Raw genomic sequence first — 24,275 nt, forward strand, 5'->3', positions numbered from 1 at the left:
TAATGATGACATCTTCGACATACCCATTTTAATCGGAGTTTTTACTGGTTTTCCATTGCATTGGGGGTTTCATGGGGATGAGGAGGAATATTCTTGTGCTCCCTGTAACGTCTGCTCAGGGCTGGAACTTATCCAGGTTAAGGAACTGGATTCAGTTTCGTGTTCAGCGTCGGATTCTAGATGAGGACTTTTAGTGACCATACCCCGATGAAAGGGTGATATGAATTATTATGCCTATTCCAGGCACAGCAAAGACACCGCTACTTGAATTTTAGTATGGTGGTTGTCTATTCTATTCAACACGTTCTTGGACACTGCATCTCATACCCAAGGACTAGCGAAAAGCAGAGGCACTCAAATTAGACAAAAACTTGCCTTTTCTTTTTTGTAAATTAATTGCATTCGAAATATTGTATTGAGCTGCACTGGCATCATCAGTCACAACTCCGCCTGCCACAGATAAAGGCCTGTTCAGTGACCCAGTGTGTAGTGTACTGGTATCGCGTGTTGTTACATGCCGTGGTCTACCTCATCTAAAGTTCCGATGGGATCTCTATTTAGCTGTCAACGTCCATCTTCTCCTCCACGGGTACGTCTTCCACGCTAATGTACCGCTTGATCTCGTCCCTCTTGATGATCTTTTCGTTCAGTACCGCCGTCGTGCCCTTGGGGAAACGGTAACTCTGAAGCTTGGGATCCTTCTCGTTGGGCTTGATGTAGTTTCTCTTGAGTGTTGTCTTGTCCTTGGTGATGATAGCCACGTCCACGTTTGACCCCGAGCCCAGATCGTTCCAGACACCGGCAAGAATGGCGTCGCTCGCCAGCTTCACGGCTTCCTCCTGGTTAAGGTCTGGCTTCCACTGCGTCTCAAACACACTCATAGCTGCCAAGCTACCACTGCCCATGGTAACATAGGGAAGCTTATCTGTGCTGCCGTGGGCGTGGACAGTGAAGAGGTGGGTGCCAGTAGGGTCGACGCCAGCAACGACCAGGTAGGCACCAATATGGCCCTGGTAGCGGAAGAGGTGCTGCTTCAGGAGGGTCATACAGGTGACGACGCGGGGCTTACGACCTGTGGATAGGGAGTGCAGCTCGAGTTGAGAAGAGATGAGGGCGGTGGTGAACTCTGTGTCAGCGGCGGTACCGGCGCCAGCGCACCAGATCTGAGGAGAGATGTAGTGAAGCTTCTCGCAGTTCTTGTCGGCGACAATGGGACCGGATGTGGCTCGAGTATCAGCAGCAATCTAACGGAAAGGTTGTCAATGCTGAGCTCTTGGTGGGATGGCGGTAGCTCCATTCAATGACCGAAGACCGGCGCTTGAGACAGCAAGGTATCACTTACCACAACACCACCATCAAATATGCATCCAACAATAGTCGTTCCAGTGCTGGTGGCCTTGGGAAGAGGCACTCCTCGGGCGTGGAGAGCCGCATTGCGGTTGTAGTTTGAGAAGTCGAAGCCTGGCATTTTGAGCGACCTATGATAACCTGATTGAAAACAACAAGATAGTTGATTTGCCCGAGTATCCGCAGGATAATGTGGTATCGCGACAAACGATAGGATCGCTCAGGTATATTTTGCGATGGGGATGTTGCTGGTCGTTGACGATTGCGAGACGAGTTGAGGTTAACAAGGCAGAGCTGATGACGAGGCTAAAAGCTGCCTCCAGCAGTTGAGCTTCACTGAGCACCTACAGCCACATACATCGGCGCGCTCTGATTGGTTGAACCCAATAGGCACGACAGGCAGACCACGCTCTGGAGCAGTGCCTACCGAGTAACCAGTGGCTCAAACTTTAACACGTGAGGAGGAGTTTGGCAGGAGCATATTAAAGTCAATGAGTTCTTTGGGCAGCTTCGACTTGATATGAAGCTTCGTATCCAACCTAAACTCAAAACATCCCCAGCTTTTAGAGGTATCATCCAAAATCATCAGCAATTTCTAAGTCTTCTGCGCCTCTAGGTGCATCAATCGGACCAATCACTATCTGGCAAAGCACGTCCCCCAGCCTACCACTGCCTGGGCCAAAGCTCCCCCTGGTCGTGTCGCCCCAGCCCACTCCTATGCTGAAGGCAAATTTATGAACTTCAGGTCCTCTCTCCAAGGCCGGCTACTCTGCTACAGTCATGGCTTTCAGCTTTGGCAATTCAGGAAACGCCATGCTCGGGAGTACGGCAGGAGCAGGAGGACTGACTACAGGCCCTGATCTGGAGACAATTCAGACAGAGGTGGGTGCGCTGTTCTTCTAACTTCATGGTTTTGTTTCATAGTCTTGTTTGTTTTGTTGACTTCATGGACGTGATGCTAACCACTTCCAATCTGTACAGGACCTCGGTTTTCTCTCTATCGCCGGCGACGCCAAGGTTCGCCTTACATCCGCGTGGTCATCTCTTCCATCTTCTACCGCGTCGCTTCTCAGCGTCGCTTCGCGCAAAGGTCTTGTCGCTGCTGCTGGTCCCGACCAAGTTGTCATCGCCACAACCGAATCGGTGCGAAAAGCTTTCGAAAAGCCCAAAGATGGCGACTCAGATATTCGCGAGTTTGAGCCTCAGCTCAAGATCCCTATGCCGATGCGAGTTTCGCAATTATCATTTACTGCGGATGAAAACTATTTAATCCTTTCCGCCGAATCTGGCGGCGGCTTGGCTGTCTATGAGGTTCAGAGCCTGCTATCTGGATCAACAAACTCGGCTTTCGAGCTATCAACGAACGGCGAAACCCTGAGAGCCATGATTCCGAACCCTACCCCTGAGAAGGCAGAGCTTTGCGCTATCGTTACGAACAACGGGAATTTGCACATGGCAAACCTGAAAGAGCGGCAAATCAGCGGCGTTCTTAAAAACCAAGTTAGCTGTGTTAGCTGGAGCTCCAAAGGCAAGCAACTATGCGCTGGTCTGGGTGATGGCACAATTTTCCAGATGATTCCAGAAGGAGAAGGGAAAGGAGAGATCCCTAAGCCACCGAGCGTGGGTGACTTTCATGGTACGTAACTGCAAGGCTTCATTTAACGTCAAGATTGGCTAACATCATCTCAGTATCATCTCTCACCTGGCTCGAGAACCACCTGTTCTTGTCCATCCATACTTCAAATAACGAATCACCGCCGACCTCTATCTACCATATTATTACGCGCCAACCACCATCATCTTTCAACTTTCAAAAGCTGACCGATCCTGTGGAGCCGTTTGGATCAGACAAGACACCTCATCACTCGATTTTGCGACTCCGAGACTTTCCACCCGCTCTCCAAGATATGCTCATTGTCGCTTCTACCGCAGCCTCGGAAATGGGCGTTTTGAGCCGTTCCAAGACACCTCTGGCTACGGACAAGCCTGCAGATGCTATCACCGGAGTGTTCACGATGACAGAGTTCTTGGATGATACCAAGAGACCAACATTGCCAATGTCTGACTCCATGGATGATTCCACACCGATCGGTGTAGCTCTCGATCTTTCCGGCAAGGACAAGGTCTACAAGCCTATTCCATCGGACGTCGAATTAGAAGAATCGCCAGGTCCACTACCTGGGTTCTGGGTACTCACACATGAGGGTGTGCTTTGCGCTTGGTGGGTAGTCTATAACGACTCTATCAGACAAGGTACCTCGTATCCTCACTTGGCTGTGGTTGAGGGCACATCAGCGCCGACACCAGCTCCAGCAACCCAAACCGGTCCTGGAGCTTCGGCATCGCCCTTTTCCAATCCCACCCCCTCTGCGTTCGGCTCAGCTTCGCAGCTTGGACAGAAGTCCTCTCCATGGGCTGGTGCTAACACCGGTTCTGCTGCCCCTAGCACAGGGGGCGCTGTATTTGGTTCAAGCGGCTTCAGCAATACTGCAGCCACCTCTGCCCCGGCATTCGGCAAACCTAGTTCCATCGGCTTTGGGCAATCGTCCCAGCTAGGCGCGAAGAGCTCTCCTTGGGCATCGGCGTCAGGTGGAGCGTCAACTGCATCTCCTGCTTTCGGCCAGTCGGGATTTTCGAGCTTCGCAAATAACAGCAATACAAGCCCTTTTGGTAAGGCGGCGTCCAATTCTCCATCAAATGCTCCTGCATCAGGGGGCTTTGCTGGATTCGCCAGTAAGAGTGGATTTGCTTCTGTGAGTAACAATAATAGTGGTAGCGTATTTGGCAGTGGCAGTCAACCCGCTGCCAGTCCTTTCGGATCTACCTCAAATACCGAAACAGCTTTCCCGGCCAAATCAGAACAATCTTCTGGCAGTCCTTTTGGGTCTACCCCTTTCAAGCTCCAGAGTTCCTTCAAGCCTGATGGCTCTGCCAAGGACGACGCAGCTAAACCCAGCGGTTCTCTGTTTGGCAGCAACTTTGGATCAGCCCTTACCGATGCGACTAACAAACCCGAAGTTACGACGCCAACACCCAGGGATGAGGAAATGGATACCGCGGGAGCAACGGAGGAGACCCCCCAAGCAAAATCCAAGGACTCACTATTCCCTACGCAACAAAGTCCCGAGTCCACAACGCCAACTACAACACCTGCGCCATCTAAGTTCGGTTTTGCAACATCGCCAGCCCCCCAGACATCAACTTTTGGACAACCATCGAAGTTTGGCTCCACTGGTGGTGGGCTTTTTGGAAACAAGTCGGAGACACCGAAACCCAGTGGTGGTCTTTTTGGATCTCCATCGAGTACCCCCAAGCCCAGCGGCGGGCTGTTCAGCTCAACCTCTGCGACACCCAAGGCTGGTGGAACCCTTTTCGGATCGCAGCAGAACACACCAAAGCCCGGTATTTTTGGAGGACAACAGAAGCCAAGCGGTTACACAGGAATCTTTGGGCAGAAGTCTGAGCCGTCTAAGGCTAAGAGCCCCGAGGCCGAAAACCCTAAAATCAAGGTAGAAGAAGATGATGCCCCGCTGCCTCCGGACACAACCAGTAAGGCCAGCTTTGCTGTTGGTGAATCGTCTTCCTCATCAGCGGCATCCAAGACTGAAGCCGCTCCTCTGCCCCCAGACTTCATTCCCAAGCCCAAATCTTCCCCGTCTGCTGCTAAAGCGGCCGAGGACTCTGATGCCCCATTGCCGCCAGACTTTGTTCATGTATCCAAACCGACAGACAAGGAATCGGCTGCCTCGGCTGCCCCCCTGCCGTCTGAACCCATCATTTCTGCAAAACCAAGATCTGTTTTTGACAAACCAGATGGTACTCCAAAGGCGCCCTCGAGCCTTTTCCCCGCCGTCGCCGGACCGCCTTCGGACGATAGTGATGATCTGGATGACGAAGATGACGACGAAGAGGAAGACGATGATGGAGAGGAAGGAGAAGGAGAAGGAGAAGACGAGGACGGTGGTTCTGAGGGCAGTGGTATTGATGTTGCCAAGGATCTGAGCCCGACAGTCAGCAACCTCACTCCCGGATACACACCTCAGAGCTCATTTGGTGGACCTGGCGGGCATGCTCTTGGAAGCCCCCGAACAAATCAAGAAGGCTCGCGGCCTTTGTTTGGCGAACTTAGCCGCAACGCCCCCGTGTTCCCACGACCTAACGCGACCAGCCCCCGCTCCCCGAGTCCGGTTCGAGGGGCAGTGCCGAATAGGGTCCTCAGGTCAGAGAACATGAGATCTGTGAGTGCCCCAGGAATTGCCTCGCATCTCCTCGGAAACAGACAATCACAGATGGGCGCTTCCATAACCAGCAGAGACGTTGGCGCGTCAGAAGATCCATTTGTGGCCCAGCATCGTAAGATTAAGGCCAAGCAGGAGGCTGCAGAAACCCAGCCATTAGTTGACGAGGACGATGATGAAGTTCAGAAGCTTCTGGCATCAGAAGTGGAAGGAAGTTTGTCCCTGGATGAGTTCATTGCCCATTCAAACGTCGCTCCGCCTGCTAAGGAAAGCATTCCAAGCCAAGTTGAAGCAGTATATCGCGATATCAATTCGATGATTGATACAATCGGCCTCAATGCGCGAACTGTCAAGTCATTCATCAAGGGCCACACGGAGTACTGCAAGCAGGGTGGACGCAGTAAAGAAGATCTTGATGACCCCGAAGACTGGGTTCTTTGCGAGGTTGATGAGTTGGGGAACATCTTGGACAATGAACTGTACAATGATCTTGAGGACGGGCGGGTTCGTGACTTGGACGCTAAACTCGATGCTTGTCACGAACTTAGCAGAGATATGCATCGCCTTCGAGCTAAACAGGAGGATTTGAAACAAATCCTTATGATCAGGACCGACCCGGATCAGGCTGAAGTAACACGATCTATGCCTCTGAGTGCGGAGCAAGCAACACAGCAGAACGAACTGCGACGCGAGTTCGCCAAGTTCTCGAAGCTCTTGGCTGATGCAGAAGAAGCCTTAACGCTGCTCAAGACAAGAATTGCGACCGCCTCTGGCGCTTCAGGCAAAGGCAAGACAAACGTTCCTACGGTCGAGGCGGTGATGCGTACTATTGGGAAGATGACGGCGATGGTTGAGAAGCGCAGCGGAGACATCGACGTTCTCGAAAACCAGCTGCGCAAAGTCAGTCTCAACTCTACAAGCCGGGAGGGGTCTCCTATGGTGACACCGCAGGGAAGCAGGAGCATCATGTTCTCCCCCGAAGGAACGCCGGTAAGAAATTTGCGTCATAGCTTTGCGGGCAGCATGTCTCTGGGTGCATCTGTTCGAGCCACTCCCCCGCGCAAGAAACTTAGTGGCTTCAGTCGAGAGGAGAAAGGTGACTTAATGGAAAAGAGAACACGACGGCAAGCGGTATTGGGCAAGCTGAAGAGCAGCGTCGAGAAGAGAGGTGTCAGTGTTTGGAATATGGAGGATATCGAATAATCAAGGACAATGACACGGGATGGACATTATCACGGCGAAACAAGACAGAACATGGTGATGAATAGGGCATGGAGTAACCAAGCAACTGTATCTTAGATTTTAAATAGTGTATCAATTGGCCAAAGCAGCTACCCGGATAGCTAATGTATCCCCCCCCCTGTGATATATATTCCTTTTTTGATCATGATAGTGCTTTGCAGCTAGTTCGATTGCGAGAATCGTAATTTAGCTCAGTAAAGCCATTTTGTCGACCCGATCACGACCAATCGATTTCCCTACAAAAAAAAAAAAACACAAACACCATTTTACTCCTCGGGTATCCTCCGACGTTGAATTTCATGAAGACATATGTTGTGCAAGCATTGAACCAGTGGTCAACTCACTCAGGCTGCTGGAGCAGGCGGAGCGGCAGATCGTGGGATGGCAGACTTGGGGTCTGTGGCTGGAGTATTGTTGGAGATATCGCGAGGAATGTTTGATGGGTTAGAGTGAACCCGGCAATGTTCCTTGTTCTTGTGCTCGGGGTGAGGTCGAGGAGTGTAGCTAAGAGGCCACCGTTAGATGATGGGAGTCTTGAATGAGAATCGAATCGACATACTTGACGAAGGAGAGCATCCTGAAAGGTTGTTGGTCTGTTGCAGTGTATAAGTGGTAGATGTTGTTGACGGTGCTTTGGTGTATTTCTCAAGATCCAATTGATGAATTGGAGAAAAGGTGGGAAGTCGACGAGTATTATATAGCTGATCTCTTCTCTGATCAAATCAACTTACATACATTGTATTACAAACGATTGCTTGGCCGGACCGGTTGTGCTCTGGTGACTGACCTTTGAATTGCACGTGTGACCGGCATCAACTTTGAGGACAGAGCAGGGGTACGCCAAGGACTTTGAGTTTGACTGGAGGACATGGGCGCAATACTGACGTCGTACGGGTTGCCCGGACAGGGAAGTGATGGGATCTCTCAGCGGGGGTAGAGCGTGCGCGTGACCCCTGGAACGAGGAGGATGAAGTGCGCTGCAGCTGGTCTAGGGGATCCTAGTATGTATGTATTGTTCATGATGGCTTGGGGATGGGAATCTGGCGATGGACGACGACTGATTGGGTGCGCTGATATGACCAGAGGCCGGCCCGGTGAATGAGTCTGTTATATGAACACTTCCCGACTACGGAGGAGCAGGGGCACAATCTCGGCATCCTAGACAAGAGGCGAAAAAGACCTGTCGAGAGATTCGTCTTACAAGCGAGCTTTCAAGGGCCTGTGTCTGGGTGATGCGTCGTAAATGATCCGAAGTCGCTCATCTCCAGATCAGGGTTCTGGTTTTACGAGATGAGATTTACATGCTCTCAACAACAATAACAATGCCCTTCCTCATGAAAGAATTCAACGCAGGCTGTCCTCGTGCAAAGCCACCTCGACTGACACTGTCACTGTCATCAGACCATGTTCTCATAATATTAGGTACGTACCTACAACTTCGCAGCCCAAACTCCGGTTCATCGTCAGTGGGGCCCGTGGTCTGAAGGCCGACACCCACCGAAGCATGGGTCGGGCACGGTCGGCGGTTTCGGAGACGAGTGGGGAAACCTGCGCCGTCTCTTTCTGCAGGCAAGATTGGCAGCCCGGGATCCACTAACTAAGTGACTAGTTCTTCACCTTGGATTATCCACATTCTTCACCTTCCACTCACCGAATCTTCACCTTGGAGGGGCTTCAAAAAATTATTGTTTGCTTCGCTCATCACCGACGTACGTTTATTACAATCACCACGCCTACTCAACAGTCTGCATATACTTAATACCCACCACCACAATGGCACCCACACAGCAGGCTGCGTGGAGAAAAGCTCCTACTGCAGAGGAAATCGCCAATCGTCAGGTAAACTTCAATTGAGCAATGCTGAATGCACTGTAACCTAACCTTTGCGCCCAGACCGTTGGCATCAACAAGGAAACCGTCACAAACATCACCTCGACTGATTACCCAGGCCATCACCCTGGCGAAGACCTCGCATTCACGCTCGATCGTTTCCGCGATGCGTTCTCCGTAAATTTCCATCAGAACGATCAGTTCCTCGCCTCTTTCTCTCTTGTCGGAATCGACGCTTCGCTCGCAAACGCTTTTCGACGCATTCTACTCTCCGAGATCCCCACCCTCGCCATCGAGAACGTTTATATCGAGAACAACACCTCTGTCATTCAAGACGAGGTTCTCGCGCATCGTCTTGGACTCATCCCCTTCAAGGGTGGTCGTGAGGGTCTGCACAACTTTCTCAAGTGGCACAAAAAGCCAGAGGCTGGCGAGGACCCTTATGCCGGCTGCTTCGACTGGAACACGGTCCGCCTCGAGCTTAACGTGACATGCACTGTCAATGAGGACGCTTCGCCTGCCGAGAACGACCCTCTCAAAGCTTACCATAACGCCCACGTTTATGCGCGCGACATTGTCTTCGTTCCTACCGGCAAGCAGGCCGAGTACTTCAGCGGCGAGGACGCCATTGCGCCCACGAACCCAGACATCTTGATCGCCAAGTTGCGACCCCGACAGACCATTAACCTCGCAATGCATATGCACAAGGGAATTGGATCCGATCACGCCAAGTTTTCTCCTGTTGCGACAGCCTCCTATCGTCTCCTACCTACCATCACCATCACCAAGCCTATCTTGGGTGCTGACGCCGAAAAGTTTGCTAAGTGCTTCCCCAAGGGTGTCATCGGCCTCGAAAAGGTTACGGCTGAGGAAGCTGCTCAGTCTGGTAGCGGTTATGAGGGCCAGGAGGGCGAGACCAAGGCCGTTGTTGTTGATGCGATGAAGGACACTGTCAGCCGAGAGGCTCTACGACACAAGGAGTTTGAGGGCAAGGTGAAGCTTGGCCGAAGGCGAGATCATTTTATCTTCTCAATCGAGAGCACAGGGCAATGGGATAGCGATGAGCTTTTCCTCGAGTCAGTTAAGCACCTCAAGCTCAAGTGCAAGAAGCTTGAGCAGCAGGTTATCAACATGGCGAGGTAGCCTACTATATCATCAAGAGATTTCGGGTCTTGTTCGGCGCAGTATCATAATTTTTGGGTTGATTTGTTTTCTGCGGTCTCTACGGTTAGATAAAAAGGAATGATACCATGACCACATCACAATATTCGTCACCCGTTTCCTCTCTGCCCCCTAAAAGGATACTCATCTAGTATTTTTGAGTCGTCATCATGTACCTCTCGTTCATTAATCCAACGCCTAAAGATGCCCAAAAGCCCTAACGCCCTTTACTGACCACTTGGCCGAGAATCAAGAACTTGTCTTGAACTTGAAGTAAAAGTTGAATTCAAGGGGGAATGCAGGATCAGTGACAACCACCTGCTGTCCGTCTTCGAGCCCAAGCTCTGTAAGGGTCTTACTCAGGTTCGGGCGTGTCTGCTCCTCCAAGCCTGGAGGGAATTGCATGTATAGAGTCTTTCCCTCAGCACGGATCGATGGCTTCTTTAATTGCGCTTCGGGGCGAATCGTGAATGAGTCGATTAACTCCTGCAGAGTGGACTTGGGGTTGACTTCAAGAGGGCGAGCCTGGCGTCCACAGACAGGGCAGTCGTCCTTCCTCTCATGCTTGAAGGTGTAAGTATAGATGCTATCATTGCCAGAATACATCATATAGTTTGCGTCGAATCCAAGACAGGGGGCCGAGGTTGTCGCGATTTTAAAAGCTTCGTTGCAGCATGCAGCGGCGATGATAGCATTGGTAGATGCGATGGCCGGAATGATGTTCTTGATGGTTCCTTGCGTTAACGAATAAGTGACACCAGGGATGCCAAACTCTTCCGCACGAGTAAGCGCTTTCTGGAAGAGCCAGGTTACATGCTCTGGGTCATCCTTGTCAAGCTTCGGGAATGGCTTTTCTTGCTCCCAAGCAATAACGTGGGCCCATTCAATGCAGTGCTCGGGTTGTCGTGGGATTGAGGCGATAGTACACAGAGGAACAGCGGCGCGCGGGGCGTGCATATCCAGCTGGCACTCGATACAGGATGTCATGGATGGGAGGATGACTCGCGCCTGTCCCTTGAAACCTTCAGTGCCACCATCAATGAGGGGCTTTATCGCATCGGGGTCTTCAGCGTCTTCGGCAATAGAAACAAGCATGGCATTGATCCAACGGCGGGCCTCGATGCTGTCTAGTCCGCAAATTACAAGCTGGAACTGCTTGTAAAACTCCTCGTCAAAGTCCTGGATGCGATTGTTGTGGGCTGTGATGGAGACGCCCTTGACTCTCTTTTGGACGAAAGCAGCGGCAACCTCTGCTTTGTATTTGCCAACATCTTCTTTTCGGAATAAGAACTGGCGGTTGAGGTTGGAAATATCAATGGTATCTAGAGCAAGGTGAGCCAGCGACCTTTAATAGAGAAGACGATTTACAGACCCATGTCTATTACGTGAATGTTCCTGAATCTCGACATGGCAAGATTTTTCAGAATTTCACATCCTAGGCCTCCTGCGCCGCTGTGTTATGGAAGTTAGTGAGCCGGACATTTGAGTCTTTCAAGAGAGATGACTGACATGACGCTACACAAATTAGTATGGCTTTCATAGGATGTTACATGTGCACATCAACACTCACAGAACTTTGAACGTTTCGAACTGCGCCAGAAACTCCGGTGCAGTAGCATCGGGATCGGTATATGGTCCTGCGTTACGGCGGACTTGATCGAGGTATTTCCTTGCATTGTGGTCAGTTGTTTGCTTGTGGTTTCAAGAGCTCCAACAGCTCCCAGCTAAAGGGTCTTACCATCGCGCGTCTTCGTAGCCGCCGGCAGCTTCCTGAGCCACACTAGCCATATTGAGGATTTCCAAAGACTTTGTAGTAAAAGAACAACAAGCCAAAAGAATGTGTGAGTAGGTTCGCACGGAGATATGTGTGTAAGGTCAGAGAGTGGTCCGCAGCTTGGTTACTAAGGTAAGGAGCTCTGAAGGGATCCGTGCGTGGGGGAGGATCGTCATTGCCTGGAGCTGGCTCGGTGAAGCTCGGTGAGGGTGGGGTCAAGGTGAGTAATGCTTTCGAGCACCTAAACCTAAACACTAGGCGATAATGTATACCTCCATCAAGCTTTCAAATTTCAAACAACATGACATTTCGTGGACAGCCCGCCAAATCAAGCTGCACAGACTAGAATGGACGACCTTCTCACCCCTGTGAGCACAACCTATCTCAAACCTCGGAATGAGCCTGAGCCACTTTTCACAGAGGTTAAACCAGCTTCTACCCAAAAGAAACCAGCCAGCATCAGTGACAAATCGACGGCTGATGAAATCATCGATGCATTAAAAAGTCAGCCAGACTACGATACACTTATTTCGATACTGAATTTTCTAAATAACCCAAAATCTGCATCGAGTAACTTCTCATTCTCAACACCCAGTCCCAAGAGTGCGTCTATCATCCATTTGCTTGTCTCAGAGATCGCATCAAATTACTGGACACTTTTGCTTGAGGGAGAGATTGAAGATGATACAAAGGGCAAAACAGAAGTTCCACGAGATGCGGATCTTTTCCTTGGCTGTCTTCGCAGTCTGACTGGTCTTAACGCCGTCATCACGCAACTGCGAGTGCTCATTCAAGAGTCACGGCTAGGGGGGAAAGAAGAGAGGAGAGCAGACTTATCAATCAACGCTGGCATTCTGCTGAGTATTCTATCTTCCATTATTGGTAGTGCTCAGTCAATCTCTACGATATGGAGCACATCGATCAAAGGAATTTCCAGTGTCGCGCTGCAAAGAGTTCAGTGTCAGAAACTTGTATCAATTCTCTCGAACGGTCAGATTGTGTCAATCGCAGCGGAAGCTTTAGAAGTCATGGGACGCGACAAAGTCGACGATGGGGTTCACTGGATTGCTGATGGACTAAAATATAGCACATGGCTGGGGAATGCTATTGTGTCTTGGGTTCATTCATCGCCCGAACCTGATGGAATGGCCTTCGCTTGTGAGTTGTTCCAGAAGTCGCTGTCGCTGCACCATTCAGGTAAGACACATAAGAATTCCATTTACTGATACTTACTGATGCTTATACCGCAGAAACTCTTATCAGAATCGCAATCGACGGACTTCTTCTTTCTAAAAGAAACTCAATTTCAACCTTCATACAACTTGCTCTCAGCCAACATCGAACTTCTAAGAAGGTATTCCATATGTTGCTTCAGCACCTTTCACAGAAATACTTGAATCGTCTGAGCCTGGAAGACACACACCCCGACGACAAGTGTTCTGCCGTTGCTGGGCTTCTCATGGAAGTCGCATTGAATGACGAAACGAGAAGAGACGTTCTTATCAACTGGTGTGCATCTTCGTCAGGTGCTGGTGTTGGCGATGGGGTAGGTATTCGTAGAGCTGTTGTAGCTGCACTCGCACGAGACCGAGAAGCGATTACTACAGTACTGGAGAAAAGCATTGCACAATTTGGAGATGAGCTGTACATCAGACATTCAGCAATGCTTCAGCAAGATGGTAACGACGATCCCCACGGCGATTTATCTACATGCTTGCTGACATTTTGTAGCGCACACGCAAATCCTGCTCCTTGCCGCTGGCTACGTACACAGAGTCTCTCCAATGAAATTGACGTTGCTCATGCGAGTGGGCACATATATGAACACCATCTCCAATCGCATTGGTTCCACACAGCCCAGAGCTCAGTTTCTTGGGTTGGTAGTCGGGGAATCGTTGTCTGCTTTGATCGATGATAAGAAGCAGAGGCTCGATTTCAAGATGGAGCAGACAGAGACAGAGGAAGCGCAGCAATTAAAAAATCTAACCAAGGTTTCTGACCCTGTTGGCCCCATCGACCCTATCCTATTCGACCACGCTATTGAGACTGTCCCTCAGAAGCGAAAGCCTTCAACGCCAAGCGAGGCTCTTCAAAAGAAAGCCAAGCAAAAGAAGAAGCCTGTTGTTACCGAAGCCAAGCCAAAAGCCATCATTGAGGAGATTGATTCTTCAGAAGAGGACGACGATCTTGCCCCTTACTCGAAGGACTCTGACCCTGAAGACTCGGATGATGACGCAACACTTGTACAACGCAACAAGCCCAAGCCGCCGGTTTATATCAGAGATCTCATATCCTATTTCAGAGACTCTGAATCATACGACAAACAGTTGCTCGCTTTACAGACAGCTCCGATTCTCATCAGACGCAAGGCCAATTATGGAACCGAGGTAAGTTTCCACGCTGATGAGTTGGCTGGGCTTTTGGTGGGTATACAAGATAAGTTTGAGATCGAAAATTTCGATGATTTACGGTTACACTCTATGCTAGCGCTTGTTGTCTCTCAACCTAAGACAATGGCCCCATGGTTTGCTCGAACTTTCTTCGAGGGCGACTATTCCCTCCACCAACGGACATCAATACTCGTCACGTTGGGCCTGTCAGCACGAGAATTGGCGGGTTTCGAAGTATCCCAATACCAGTCGGCTGCCGCCTTTCCCTCAAAGCGGCTACCTGAAAAGATGGACCAACTTTACATTGGCTCGGGAAATGATAGCAGCTCCCTGCCGTCGTCCCAGCTGAAAGCACTCCCATCAACTGCTCTCGAGAATATCTCACAGTCGCTGACATCTTCATTCCTTGCCCCGCTTGCTGCAGAAGCAGCCGATGCCAACACAGGCCCTGATATTTTGAAGCTTCAAAGCTTCACGGCCCGCTACAAGTCCAAATCTAGTTCCAAGCCTCGTATGCGTGCTATTCCCAATACGACTGCCGCTCTGCTTGCGACGTCCTTCTTCTCCCCACTCACAGCACATTTCCAGGTCGCGCTTCGTTCTGCCAAACCCATCATACTCAACCATGCGCTTCTGGCGCTCTACCTACAGACGTTAGGTATTGTTGTTCATGCCGCTGGGCCCTCCACACTTTCGCTGCCACAGTTGACTGCGGAGCTATGGGATCTGCTTCTGGGCGTTCGTGTACATGTTTTTGGCGATCTCGGCGCCATGAAAGGGTGGCTCGTGGCTATGGCGTCCCTGCTGGAAGTAAATGGCGGCGACATGCGTCGGCTTTGTGAAACCCAAGGTAGAGAGGTGATGGAGACAAGAGAATGGGTCGCAATAGTGTTCGAGAAGACTAGAGGAGAGGATGGTGGGGAGGAGAACGAGGTCAAAATGCTGGCGGCAGGAGTTTTGATCAGGTTGGGAGAGGCCATCGAAAGGTACCAAGCTTTGCTAATGGGAGACCTGGTCGGTTTTCAATAAGCCAAATGCGGGAGCTTCGTGAATGGGGAGATGTTTGAACATTCTATTCGTGGTTTATTATGATCATATATTGTATTGCACAATATCCAGCCTTTACCGGTTTTCAATGTAACGGGAAGCCATTTCCAAACTCCAAGATCACGCGATGTTATAATATTAGTGCCCATATACATTCATGAATGTCTTCAAGGGGTCTCAATAGATTCCATCCTTGTTGTGCTCGCTCTTCGAAGTGGAAGTCCCGACAAGTATGTATTCGCGTGGCTGAGATGATCACTTAGGCTCATGGCCATGCGTCGAAGCTCCTCCTTGACGTGTTCTGATGAGGCCTGGCCTTCCATAACTTGAGGTGAGGGTGCAGTGGGTGCAGGTGGGAGGGATGGCTGTTGTTGATAAGATCGAGGGTAGTCGTCGCGAACTGGTGACCGATCTGGCTGAGGCTGAAGTGGAGGAGGTTGAAGTTCAGGGGCGGCAAGCGTTTGCGGAGTAAAAGATTCAGGGTCAGTATCGGCGAACTCGCTAAGGGAGTAGGGTCTTTCACTCGGGGTGCCCCCGTTGGTCTGGAAAGATTGGAGTTGTCCCTGGGGTTGATGCAGGGGAACCTGTGTTTGCTGGTAGGACATCTGAGGATCATGTCGCTGGGTGTTATTCAGCGAAAGGTCCGCGACGGCATTTGCAAACTCAGAGTCATCGGATACATAGATGGATGGCTCTCGTATACTGTTGGGCATAAGGTAAAGAGAGGCGTGCTTTTCTAGCTGGAAAGGATCAGCCCCTCCTACCTCCGAGCCAGCCAATGATCCAACGTCCGAGTGCGATGTGGACGGCCTTGTATAGTCGCTCATAGGAATAGGATCAGCTAGACCCATGTCTAAGTCAATGAGGCTGCCTGACGACGCCCGGTTGTTGACTGGGGAGGGAACTGCAAGGTCATTGAACTGCGCCGAAGGCTGGATTGGCTCCGTCGGAGGGTGGATGAGGCGGCTGGTACTTGGCCCTTGGTCATCGTTGAACGGAAATCTGAACATTTCCGGGTTTGCTGAGGCGGGAGGGGCCATGGAAGGAAACTTCCAATCTCGTGTTCGGCGGTTGTTGTTCATCATATCTGCTGGATCACTAAGTGGTGGTTTATTATAGGAAACATCTCCAAAGTCATAGTCGGTCGATGCCCTGGGATCTCCAGCTCTAATTGTGTTCAGGTCAACAAATTCGGAGAGATTGCTACCATCTAGGGACATGTCAAGATCAATCAGGGATTCTCTCACACCAGGAGACTGAGATGAGTCGTCTCTGAGCGGTAAATCCGACGCAGGGGGCGGTGGTGGGGGGGTGAAATCGGCAGTAGGCGGAGGAAACGGACGGCCATAATATGCTCGTGAGTTGTCCTCGTAGTTCGATATCGTATTTGGGTCAAATAGCTTTTCCAGTGGTGCCTTGACGGAAGGAAGGTGAGGTGGCGGACGTCGACGTGATTTTGGCTTTTGGGTTCTAGACGCATCGTCGAACTCATCCTGCTTGAAGTCGACGTTGGAGCCATAAACATCGAACACAGCTTGAGCGTCGCCAGTTTGAAGCACCTGTTGATCAAACGCAGCGGTTGTGCTGAAGTTCCACTCATCATTGTCCAAGGCCAAGTTAACGAGGTCAGATGGCCCCTGGGCTCCTCCTGCGGAGAAGAGGGACTTGCGAACACCACCTTGAGCTTCCCACAACTTGTAGCCTCTAACCAAGTGTGCCAAGCTCGAAGCAGGATAAGCATCCTGTGTGTTGAATATGTAACGGTGTCTCTGGATTTGCTCAATTGGTGGGCGTTTCTTAGGGTCATCAACCAAGCAGTACGCCACGAGGTCTTTCAACCCTTGGGAATATCGGTCGCCATCAAGTCGAGGGATGTGTTGTTTGAGGTATGAGCCTAGTCTGTTGAAGTCCATCATACCTGCAGCCACGCTTGGTGGTAGACCCGATGCAATTTCATAGACCATGGCGCCAAAAGCCCATATATCCACCTCAGTACCATAAGAAGCCGCAGGGTCGAATAGCTCTGGGGCCATCCAATGTGGTGTACCAATGACCGTTGAGCGTTTGTCAAACTTGGTTTCGATAACACCAGCAACTCCAAAATCACAAAGCTGGACGTTCCCCTCCTCCGTGACCAAGATATTGGCACACTTGATGTCTCTGTGAATGATACCCTGGCCATGAACCCAGTAGACAGCTTCGGCCACTTCGCGCAAAATGGGAATAATCCATTTTTCCTGAAGGCCACCCGGTGAGGTTGGTTTCATAAGGGTAGCCACGCTGCCTCCAGCGCAGTATTCTGTAATCATCCACATGGACTGCCCGACAGGGAGAGCATCGATAACATGATTGATGTTCTTGGCGCCACTGTTGCTGAGCAGTTGCAGGGCACTAATTTCCTTGAGCAAGTCGCTATATGTGTCGGCGAGCTTGGGGTTAACTGTGTCACTCTCCTCAATGTCGATTATTTTAACGGCAACGAGCTGATTCGTCGTTAGAGAGGTGGCCTTGTAGACCCGACCAAAACTGCCTTTGCCAATGAGCTCTGAAAGTCGATACTGTGGAGGGTCCTTTCCGGCTTTTGAGCACTGCTCGGCAACCACTTTTTGCATTTTCTTTGCGTCTTCAATCGCTTTCTGCTTTGTGACCGAAAAGTCCGGCCCTCTGACTTGAAGCGACGACATGGTGATGAATGTTGTGAGGCCTGTCTCGGGTTACTTAGCAGGGGATGTGTAACTAAGCTAAGATCGCTTGAGCTTGATGTGCCTGGTTGGTTCACTTCATGATAGCCTGGGGATGTGATGCATGCGAGCGAAGATGAAGATTGGGCTGAGTGCGAGCTGTGAGAAAGAAGGCGAGGAGTGATGACGGGAGGTGAGTTTTTGGCGATGTCGAAAGCGTTGAAGGAATTGGGTTTGTTGTAACATTCAATGTTGCATATTTGGAAAGGGGCCCTTGACGCTTTCCCCAAGTTACAGGTTAAGGTGGTAACCAATGAGCAGACTTGACAACGCTGTGGGGCTGACTTGAGTGGCTAATGCGCAACGACAGCCTCATCTCCAATTCCCTTCAGTTAGGCGCTAAGGTATGTTTGCGTTAGCGGCCAATTGCAATCATGATACGGCGATGAAACTAGAACTGTCACATTCCGAGTCAGATACAATACTTTTTCATTGAGAAGGTCAGTTCTCATAGGTAATATATTGTCGTTTGAAATACCCTTCAGTCCGTATCTCAATACCTTTCAACGTTATTGCTGAGTCGGTGTCTTCTTCCGCAACACCAAGTGCACATTGATCAGGATTGAACATTTTGCATTCCGACAATCATAGTATTGAACATTTCTACACCCCCCTAACTCACAATATCTCTTTGCGGTTACATCCATCAAGGAATTCGGACAACAACGACTCACTTCAGTAGCCACGATGTTTCAAACAACCGCCCAGATACAGCACACATCGCCTATCTCCTCGACTGCTGCAGCCCCAAAAGCCATAGAGATGCTCCACGACCATGTTTTCTTCTTACATTGTAATCCTTATATGTCCAAATTCGAGGCTATGGCCACTCCGGACCCTACTCCATCGGTTCCTGACACACTTGAGATCAAGCCTATCGCAGCACCAGAGTGTTACTCAGTCACAGACCGAATTCACACCTTACCAGCAGGGCTTTGGGACTCCGATGTGATTAGTTCATATGAGTTTTTCGACCTGGAAAGCGGTGTGTTTGTGAGAACGCGTGGGCCAATGGGTCTGGTACTTGAGACTGTTTGGAAGATTAAAGAATCTGAGGGTGGAAACCTGGAGATCGTAGAGCAGGTCTCCATTACATGCTCTAGGCTGATCATGGGTATGATCAAAAGCTCATGCGAGGCTGGATGGAAAGGGGTTCATGGAAAGATGCTTGAGAGAATAGAAGAGTCATCATAAGCAAATGCTTTCAACAATACCCCAAGAACAATAATTGGATGCTATAGTTAGGTTATGGCCCTGCAATACGTGGCAATATCGTACTGACAAAATAATGTGCTCTTGTGTTGATCCAATGAGAAAGTACCCTAGGTATGCGTGCCAGTCTTTTTCTTGCTTTCCGCAAATAAGCATTATCCCAGGCAACAGTGATAAACTTCAGCCCCAAGCAGGCAACAACAGGAACCGAACAACCCAAGTGAGCTATACCTTTCTCTTATATTGGTCACCTACCAAAGTGGCAAAGCCATCTCGTTGATCATAGGTTGCAGGCAAGCTTTTGCCTACATAACTTTGCCCTCGTGAGTCATTCTCGAAATTCAACCTGAGTCTCAAGGCCATCATGATCATACCGGCCGGGTATAAAAGAAGCGCTTCCTCCCAACATTGCTTTCCCGTTTTCCTTCCTTCTTCTTCACCTTCTTCTTTGCCATGAGGCTCGGATCAAAGTGTAGTAATTGTTCTTGTTGAGGCTAACCCCTCAACACGGGCCGTACAATGGCTCGATACTGTCCTGATTTTTGGTTCATTGGTGATGGCTCAACGGCGCTTGCGTGGTTGAATCGTTCCCAGGGTGTCCTTGGTATTACACTGTCTCCAAGCGATGCGCACATGCTTGTGTCTCTCAGCACATTCATTATTATGCTTTCATTGCATCTTGGCTGGTATATCCAGCGGTGCGAAGAAGGCCACTTCTGCTGCCGAGAGATATCGTATTATTTTACATTTAGAGCAGTTGAAGTTCTGGAGAGACATTTGTGACGGGGTTTTGCACATTCCTCACAACCAAACTTTTGTAGACCAAGCTTAGATTCACGTCGAAGTAAAGACTCGCGGGGGACAGCAGATTTGCATACCGTAATCTGCGAAATAAATATTGAATTAGACTGAAATTTTGTGACATACTGCACCAGAAGAAAAGCGTAGCCATAAACACTGGAATTCATAAAATAACCATGTGGTCATGAGCTATAAAAATGATAGCTTCGGTGGCTAGGTAGGCTACGTAGGGACACAGTCAGAGAGGCGTGGCGAAGAGGCACCCATGAATTTGCTCTCTACTATCGTCACGTGATCTCGCGACATCCACTTTGCCACTCATCGCGCATTCGCGTTAAGAGGTTCAAAGCATCCCACTTCAATTTTGGTTGGCTGCTGATTTTCTACGATATCTTTGCATGCATTCTTTGCCTTCTGCTCATTGTCTTGATGACAAATAAAGGACCTGTGTCTTTCTTCAGTTCTCTACCCTGTCAATACTCACTATTTCATTAGCTATCATCATGGTGGCACCGAAAAAGTCCAGCCAGTCTCATACACCGAAGAAGGCTATCTCGCATTTACCCAAAAAGCCCGTCAAGGCCAATCAAAGTATCCTTAGCTTTTTCAAAAAGGCTGAAAAACATGAGGCCTCTCTGTTTCTTGGGGCTGCGCCAGACCCTATTGAGCACGAAGACCTCTACACTGCCGATGACGCCGACGACTCGATCCGATACAATGAGGCCGAATCGCCCAATAAAAAGAGGAAACTAAGCGAAGAACCTGAACAATTGTCCAAGATCAAAGTCTCAGTAAAAGCTGAGCAGGTGGTCGAGGCTGAAGACCGGCTCTCACCCGCCAAGTGTGATGGCGAACCCCCACGCAAGTCAACGAAATCTAAAATTAAGACACCATTCGTAATGGACTCGGACAGTGAGGATGAGCCCGAAGACGACATTATGGCCACAAACAACAAGCCTGAAAAGAATGGCCAATGTACGGAGCTTTCCCCGCAAAACGAAGTCCAGACGGACGGTTTTACTAAGATCGATGAAAAGAAGGAAGCAGATATTACCACACAAGCCTTGAAACGGGAAGATTCAACATACCAACAATTCGACGATCTCGGAGAAATAGTAGACGAGGAGTCCCCAGATCTGAACGATCTCGAAGGGGAGGAAATGCGAGTAATGCGTTACATGAGAGAGCAAGCTAGGTTAGAAGCGGAGGAGGCAGGGATTTCAAGCGAAGACCTGGCCGATGACCCCCTTGACGATGATCATATGACAGAGTGTTGTCCTATATGCAACGGAAGCCTGGTAGGGATCTCCATAGATGAAGCAACACGACATGTCAACTCCTGCCTTGATGGACACCCGATCCCGTTGCCAAAACCGCAGCAAACAACACCAGAACGAATCAAGTCGGAGAAACCAACATCAGCGATCCCTGTCTCGACCCCTGAGGTCGAATCGACCGACGTCAGCAAAAGATTTGCACGGGCTGCTGTTCCCAGGCCCGGTCAGGCGAACCCTTTCGAAGTTACAAGTTCTGGCCCGGCACCGAAGTCTGCTTTCTCGAAACTTATGTCCAACAATGCCGAAGACTCAGCATGGCAAGAGGCTGCTGCTGCTGAGCACGCTTCTCGAGGAAAGCAAGCATATGAGAGAACGTGCCCTTTCTATAAGATCATGCCTGGATTTTCCATTTGCGTGGACGCTTTCCGGTATGGCGCCGTTCAGGGTTGCAAAGCATATTTCTTGAGTCATTTTCACAGTGACCACTATATCGGTCTTACAGCAAGATGGTGTCACGGCCCTATATACTGCAGCAAAGTCACGGGCAGTCTCGTCAGAAATCAACTTCGTACAGCGGCAAAATGGGTTGTGGAGCTTGAATTCGACAAATCCTATGACATCCCAGGGACAGAAGGCGCGAAAGTAACGATGATACCAGCAAATCATTGCCCGGGAAGCTCTCTCTTCCTTTTTGAAAAGACTATGAAGCAAGGTCCCAACAGCCGTCTTCAACGCATATTACATTGTGGAGACTTCCGTGCCTGCCCTGCTCATATCAAGCATCCTCTTCTCAAGCCAGAGACTATCGACGCGATCTCTGGAAAGTCCAAGCAACAAAAGATTGATATCTGCTACTTGGACACCACGTATCTCAACCCACGATATTCTTTTCCGCCCCAGAATGATGTTATCAAGGCCTGTGCCGATCTTTGTGGCTCATTGTCTCCCGATCCCAACTGCAAAGACGATATTTGGGAAAAGGCTAGCGGACAAGGAACCCCAACAGTCAGCAAGTTCTTCCCAAACACAAAACCTGATGAGAACGCAAAAGTCGATACCAAAAAGAAACACCCTCAACGTCTCCTCGTAATTTGCGGGACGTACTCTATTGGAAAAGAACGTATATGCATCTCCATTGCTAAAGCACTCAAGTCAAAAATCTTTGCATCACCTGGCAAGATCAAGATCTGCAAACAGCTGGACGACCCAGAGCTCACGGCACTCCTTACATCTGATCCCCTCGAGGCACAGGTGCACATGCAGATGTTGATGGAGATTCGTGCAGAAACTCTTCAGGAATACCTAAATAGCTATAAGCCGTACTTTAGTCGTATTGTCGGACTTCGGCCAAGTGGTTGGAACTTCCGACCAGCAGGCAAAGCCATCGGTGCGAACACACCACCTGGCAGCATTCATACCCAGCAGATCCTTCACGACAAGGGCTGGCGAACCCGATTTGGATATAAAGATTTTGTTCCGCAGAGAGGCAGTACCAAGGAAGCCATGTGCTTTGGGGTTCCTTACTCAGAACACAGTAGCTTCCGAGAGCTCGCCATGTTTGTTATGGGTCTGAGAATAGAGAAAGTCATCCCGACAGTCAACGTAGGGAGTGAACAGTCAAGAAAGCGCATGAAGGGTTGGATAGACCGCTGGCTTTCAGAAAGAAGACGGGCTGGATTGGTAATGCCACTCATCGAAGGTGAAGACGATGACAGGATGTCGGATCAGGAACTCTGGGACGGTAAACCTGGTAAAGACGGCGGAGCATTTTGGTGATCGATTATGACGTGGAGCAATTTGTATAGTATTCTCTTGAGCGGGAGTTCCATCTGATGACCTTTAATTTTTAGATACCGTGTTGGCACATCAATGTCGTCAATTGTTTCATGACTCTTAGTTCTGTATAATGTTTAAAAGGGAAAGAAGGACAACTCATTATCCGCATCAGGAGAAAACGCCTCATGAATTCTCCCTGGTGATCATCCCGGTTTCGACGTAAATATCACTCTCCATTTACCATAGTAGTAAGAGTCAACTGCGAAAAAGTCTATCTTGCCTCTCATCCATCGCCTTAACTGCTCATTTCGCCTTGGCTTGCTGAGCTGCAGCTTCTGTAACACTCGTGTTAGTATATAGCATGACTTTCTTTGAAAGCGCAACGTACCCCTCCGTGTAGCATCCTCAAGCAGCTGTGTGTCAACTGACGCGCCGGGAAGATGAACGTATCTCACAACTGAGCCTCGAATAAAGACGTTCTTGACAGAGCTCTGTGATATTATGAAGTCAGATATCAAGTTTCTTTCACAACGCGCAGGATAAGGGTATAGTCGACATACAAGATGAGGGTACTTGAGCTCTTCAACAACCTGGATGTCATCAAGCTTGATGTTGAGGTACTGATCCACACTCTTGAGAATCCCCTTTAGCTGAATGTCGTTCTTGAGCTCTACAGTGACCTCATGGTCAATGAGCGTCTTGAAAAAGCTGTATGAATAGCGTGTTAGTGTGCGAATAAGGGCGTTAACCACAGAGAAGATAGTTCGATGGTACCTGAAAAAGAGCATGGTGTCGGTGGTTCTTTTGCGCTTGAGGCTTTACGCAGGATGAATCGACTATGTTTTGGGGGTTCACAAGTGTTTGTCTTGTAGTTGCAATCAGTTTTGTTTCTCGAGCGAGTTTCTGTGTAGAGGAAGGCGCTTAGATGCTTGTTTGGTGATGCAAGATCTCCATCATGATAGCGTCTACAGCAAAGGCACCGTTGGCTACGATCACGTGACTGTTCATGATTCACCGGCAAGTCAGGTAATGATTTCGAATCAACAGTAATTCATTACTGATTTCTTTAATCTGTGACATATTTACATGAATGTCTCTTTGGCATTCATACATCTGTTTGGATGAAGAGTTATGCTCAGGTAGTTCTTGTTCCTTCTAAATAAAACCAGCTGGCCATGAACCAAGACTGACTGAAAGCCAAATCCATTCGCGCTGCAGGTAAGACTTGTAGATAACCATACGTCTTTATAGACCTCAAATCCTTGCTTTAATCTTTGGAGGGTTCTCGTGTCGTCCTTAGCAACAAATGTCCGACCATCCTGACACGGTTCCCTTTCCTTGCCTGCAATAAGCAAAAGCCTCCATGTGCAGCCACGCTATGTATATCAATAGTGTATGGATCCTATCATTCCAACGCCTTGCAAGACTGGAAAATGCTG

General features: G+C 49.6%; 10 protein-coding genes across 10 annotated transcripts; 5 read left to right on the top strand and 5 right to left on the bottom strand.

The window, feature by feature from the left end:
* Positions 1 to 557: 557 nt before the first annotated feature.
* FMAN_01219 (putative proteasome endopeptidase complex chain PUP1) lies at positions 558 to 1,468 on the bottom strand (the record flags this gene model as incomplete). Its single annotated transcript, XM_041832297.1, has 2 exons — positions 558 to 1,244; positions 1,343 to 1,468. The coding sequence occupies 2 exons, from the start codon at positions 1,466 to 1,468 to the stop codon at positions 558 to 560; spliced, it is 813 nt and encodes a 270-aa protein (XP_041676556.1).
* A 659-nt stretch (positions 1,469 to 2,127) lies between these two features.
* Positions 2,128 to 6,788, top strand: FMAN_01220 (uncharacterized protein; the record flags this gene model as incomplete). Its single annotated transcript, XM_041832308.1, has 3 exons — positions 2,128 to 2,229; positions 2,329 to 2,983; positions 3,037 to 6,788. 3 exons carry the CDS (start codon positions 2,128 to 2,130, stop codon positions 6,786 to 6,788), a joined length of 4,509 nt encoding a protein of 1,502 aa, XP_041676557.1.
* A 383-nt stretch (positions 6,789 to 7,171) lies between these two features.
* FMAN_01221 (uncharacterized protein) lies at positions 7,172 to 7,403 on the bottom strand (the record flags this gene model as incomplete). Its single annotated transcript, XM_041832319.1, has 2 exons — positions 7,172 to 7,331; positions 7,387 to 7,403. The coding sequence occupies 2 exons, from the start codon at positions 7,401 to 7,403 to the stop codon at positions 7,172 to 7,174; spliced, it is 177 nt and encodes a 58-aa protein (XP_041676558.1).
* A 1,197-nt stretch (positions 7,404 to 8,600) lies between these two features.
* FMAN_01222 (putative DNA-directed RNA polymerase) lies at positions 8,601 to 9,800 on the top strand (the record flags this gene model as incomplete). The annotated part of the gene is made up of 2 exons (XM_041832330.1): positions 8,601 to 8,666; positions 8,721 to 9,800. The coding sequence occupies 2 exons, from the start codon at positions 8,601 to 8,603 to the stop codon at positions 9,798 to 9,800; spliced, it is 1,146 nt and encodes a 381-aa protein (XP_041676559.1).
* A 267-nt stretch (positions 9,801 to 10,067) lies between these two features.
* FMAN_01223 (putative ubiquitin-activating enzyme) lies at positions 10,068 to 11,606 on the bottom strand (the record flags this gene model as incomplete). The annotated part of the gene is made up of 5 exons (XM_041832341.1): positions 10,068 to 11,140; positions 11,191 to 11,270; positions 11,328 to 11,333; positions 11,389 to 11,487; positions 11,557 to 11,606. The coding sequence occupies 5 exons, from the start codon at positions 11,604 to 11,606 to the stop codon at positions 10,068 to 10,070; spliced, it is 1,308 nt and encodes a 435-aa protein (XP_041676560.1).
* A 333-nt stretch (positions 11,607 to 11,939) lies between these two features.
* FMAN_01224 (uncharacterized protein) lies at positions 11,940 to 15,011 on the top strand (the record flags this gene model as incomplete). The annotated part of the gene is made up of 3 exons (XM_041832352.1): positions 11,940 to 12,789; positions 12,843 to 13,271; positions 13,324 to 15,011. 3 exons carry the CDS (start codon positions 11,940 to 11,942, stop codon positions 15,009 to 15,011), a joined length of 2,967 nt encoding a protein of 988 aa, XP_041676561.1.
* A 185-nt stretch (positions 15,012 to 15,196) lies between these two features.
* Positions 15,197 to 17,713, bottom strand: FMAN_01225 (uncharacterized protein; the record flags this gene model as incomplete). The annotated part of the gene is made up of 1 exon (XM_041832363.1): positions 15,197 to 17,713. The coding sequence occupies one exon, from the start codon at positions 17,711 to 17,713 to the stop codon at positions 15,197 to 15,199; it is 2,517 nt and encodes an 838-aa protein (XP_041676562.1).
* A 744-nt stretch (positions 17,714 to 18,457) lies between these two features.
* On the top strand, positions 18,458 to 18,964 carry FMAN_01226 (uncharacterized protein; the record flags this gene model as incomplete). Its single annotated transcript, XM_041832374.1, has 1 exon — positions 18,458 to 18,964. One exon carries the CDS (start codon positions 18,458 to 18,460, stop codon positions 18,962 to 18,964), a length of 507 nt encoding a protein of 168 aa, XP_041676563.1.
* A 1,322-nt stretch (positions 18,965 to 20,286) lies between these two features.
* FMAN_01227 (uncharacterized protein) lies at positions 20,287 to 22,836 on the top strand (the record flags this gene model as incomplete). The annotated part of the gene is made up of 1 exon (XM_041832385.1): positions 20,287 to 22,836. One exon carries the CDS (start codon positions 20,287 to 20,289, stop codon positions 22,834 to 22,836), a length of 2,550 nt encoding a protein of 849 aa, XP_041676564.1.
* Positions 22,837 to 23,139: 303 nt separating this feature from the next.
* FMAN_01228 (putative LSM2-Sm-like (Lsm) protein) lies at positions 23,140 to 23,624 on the bottom strand (the record flags this gene model as incomplete). Its single annotated transcript, XM_041832398.1, has 4 exons — positions 23,140 to 23,171; positions 23,225 to 23,327; positions 23,397 to 23,544; positions 23,611 to 23,624. The coding sequence occupies 4 exons, from the start codon at positions 23,622 to 23,624 to the stop codon at positions 23,140 to 23,142; spliced, it is 297 nt and encodes a 98-aa protein (XP_041676565.1).
* Positions 23,625 to 24,275: the final 651 nt, after the last annotated feature.

The sequence above is a fragment of the Fusarium mangiferae genome, assembly GCF_900044065.1.
Source record: "Fusarium mangiferae strain MRC7560 genome assembly, contig: FMAN_scaffold001, whole genome shotgun sequence".
NCBI lineage: Eukaryota > Fungi > Ascomycota > Sordariomycetes > Hypocreales > Nectriaceae > Fusarium > Fusarium mangiferae.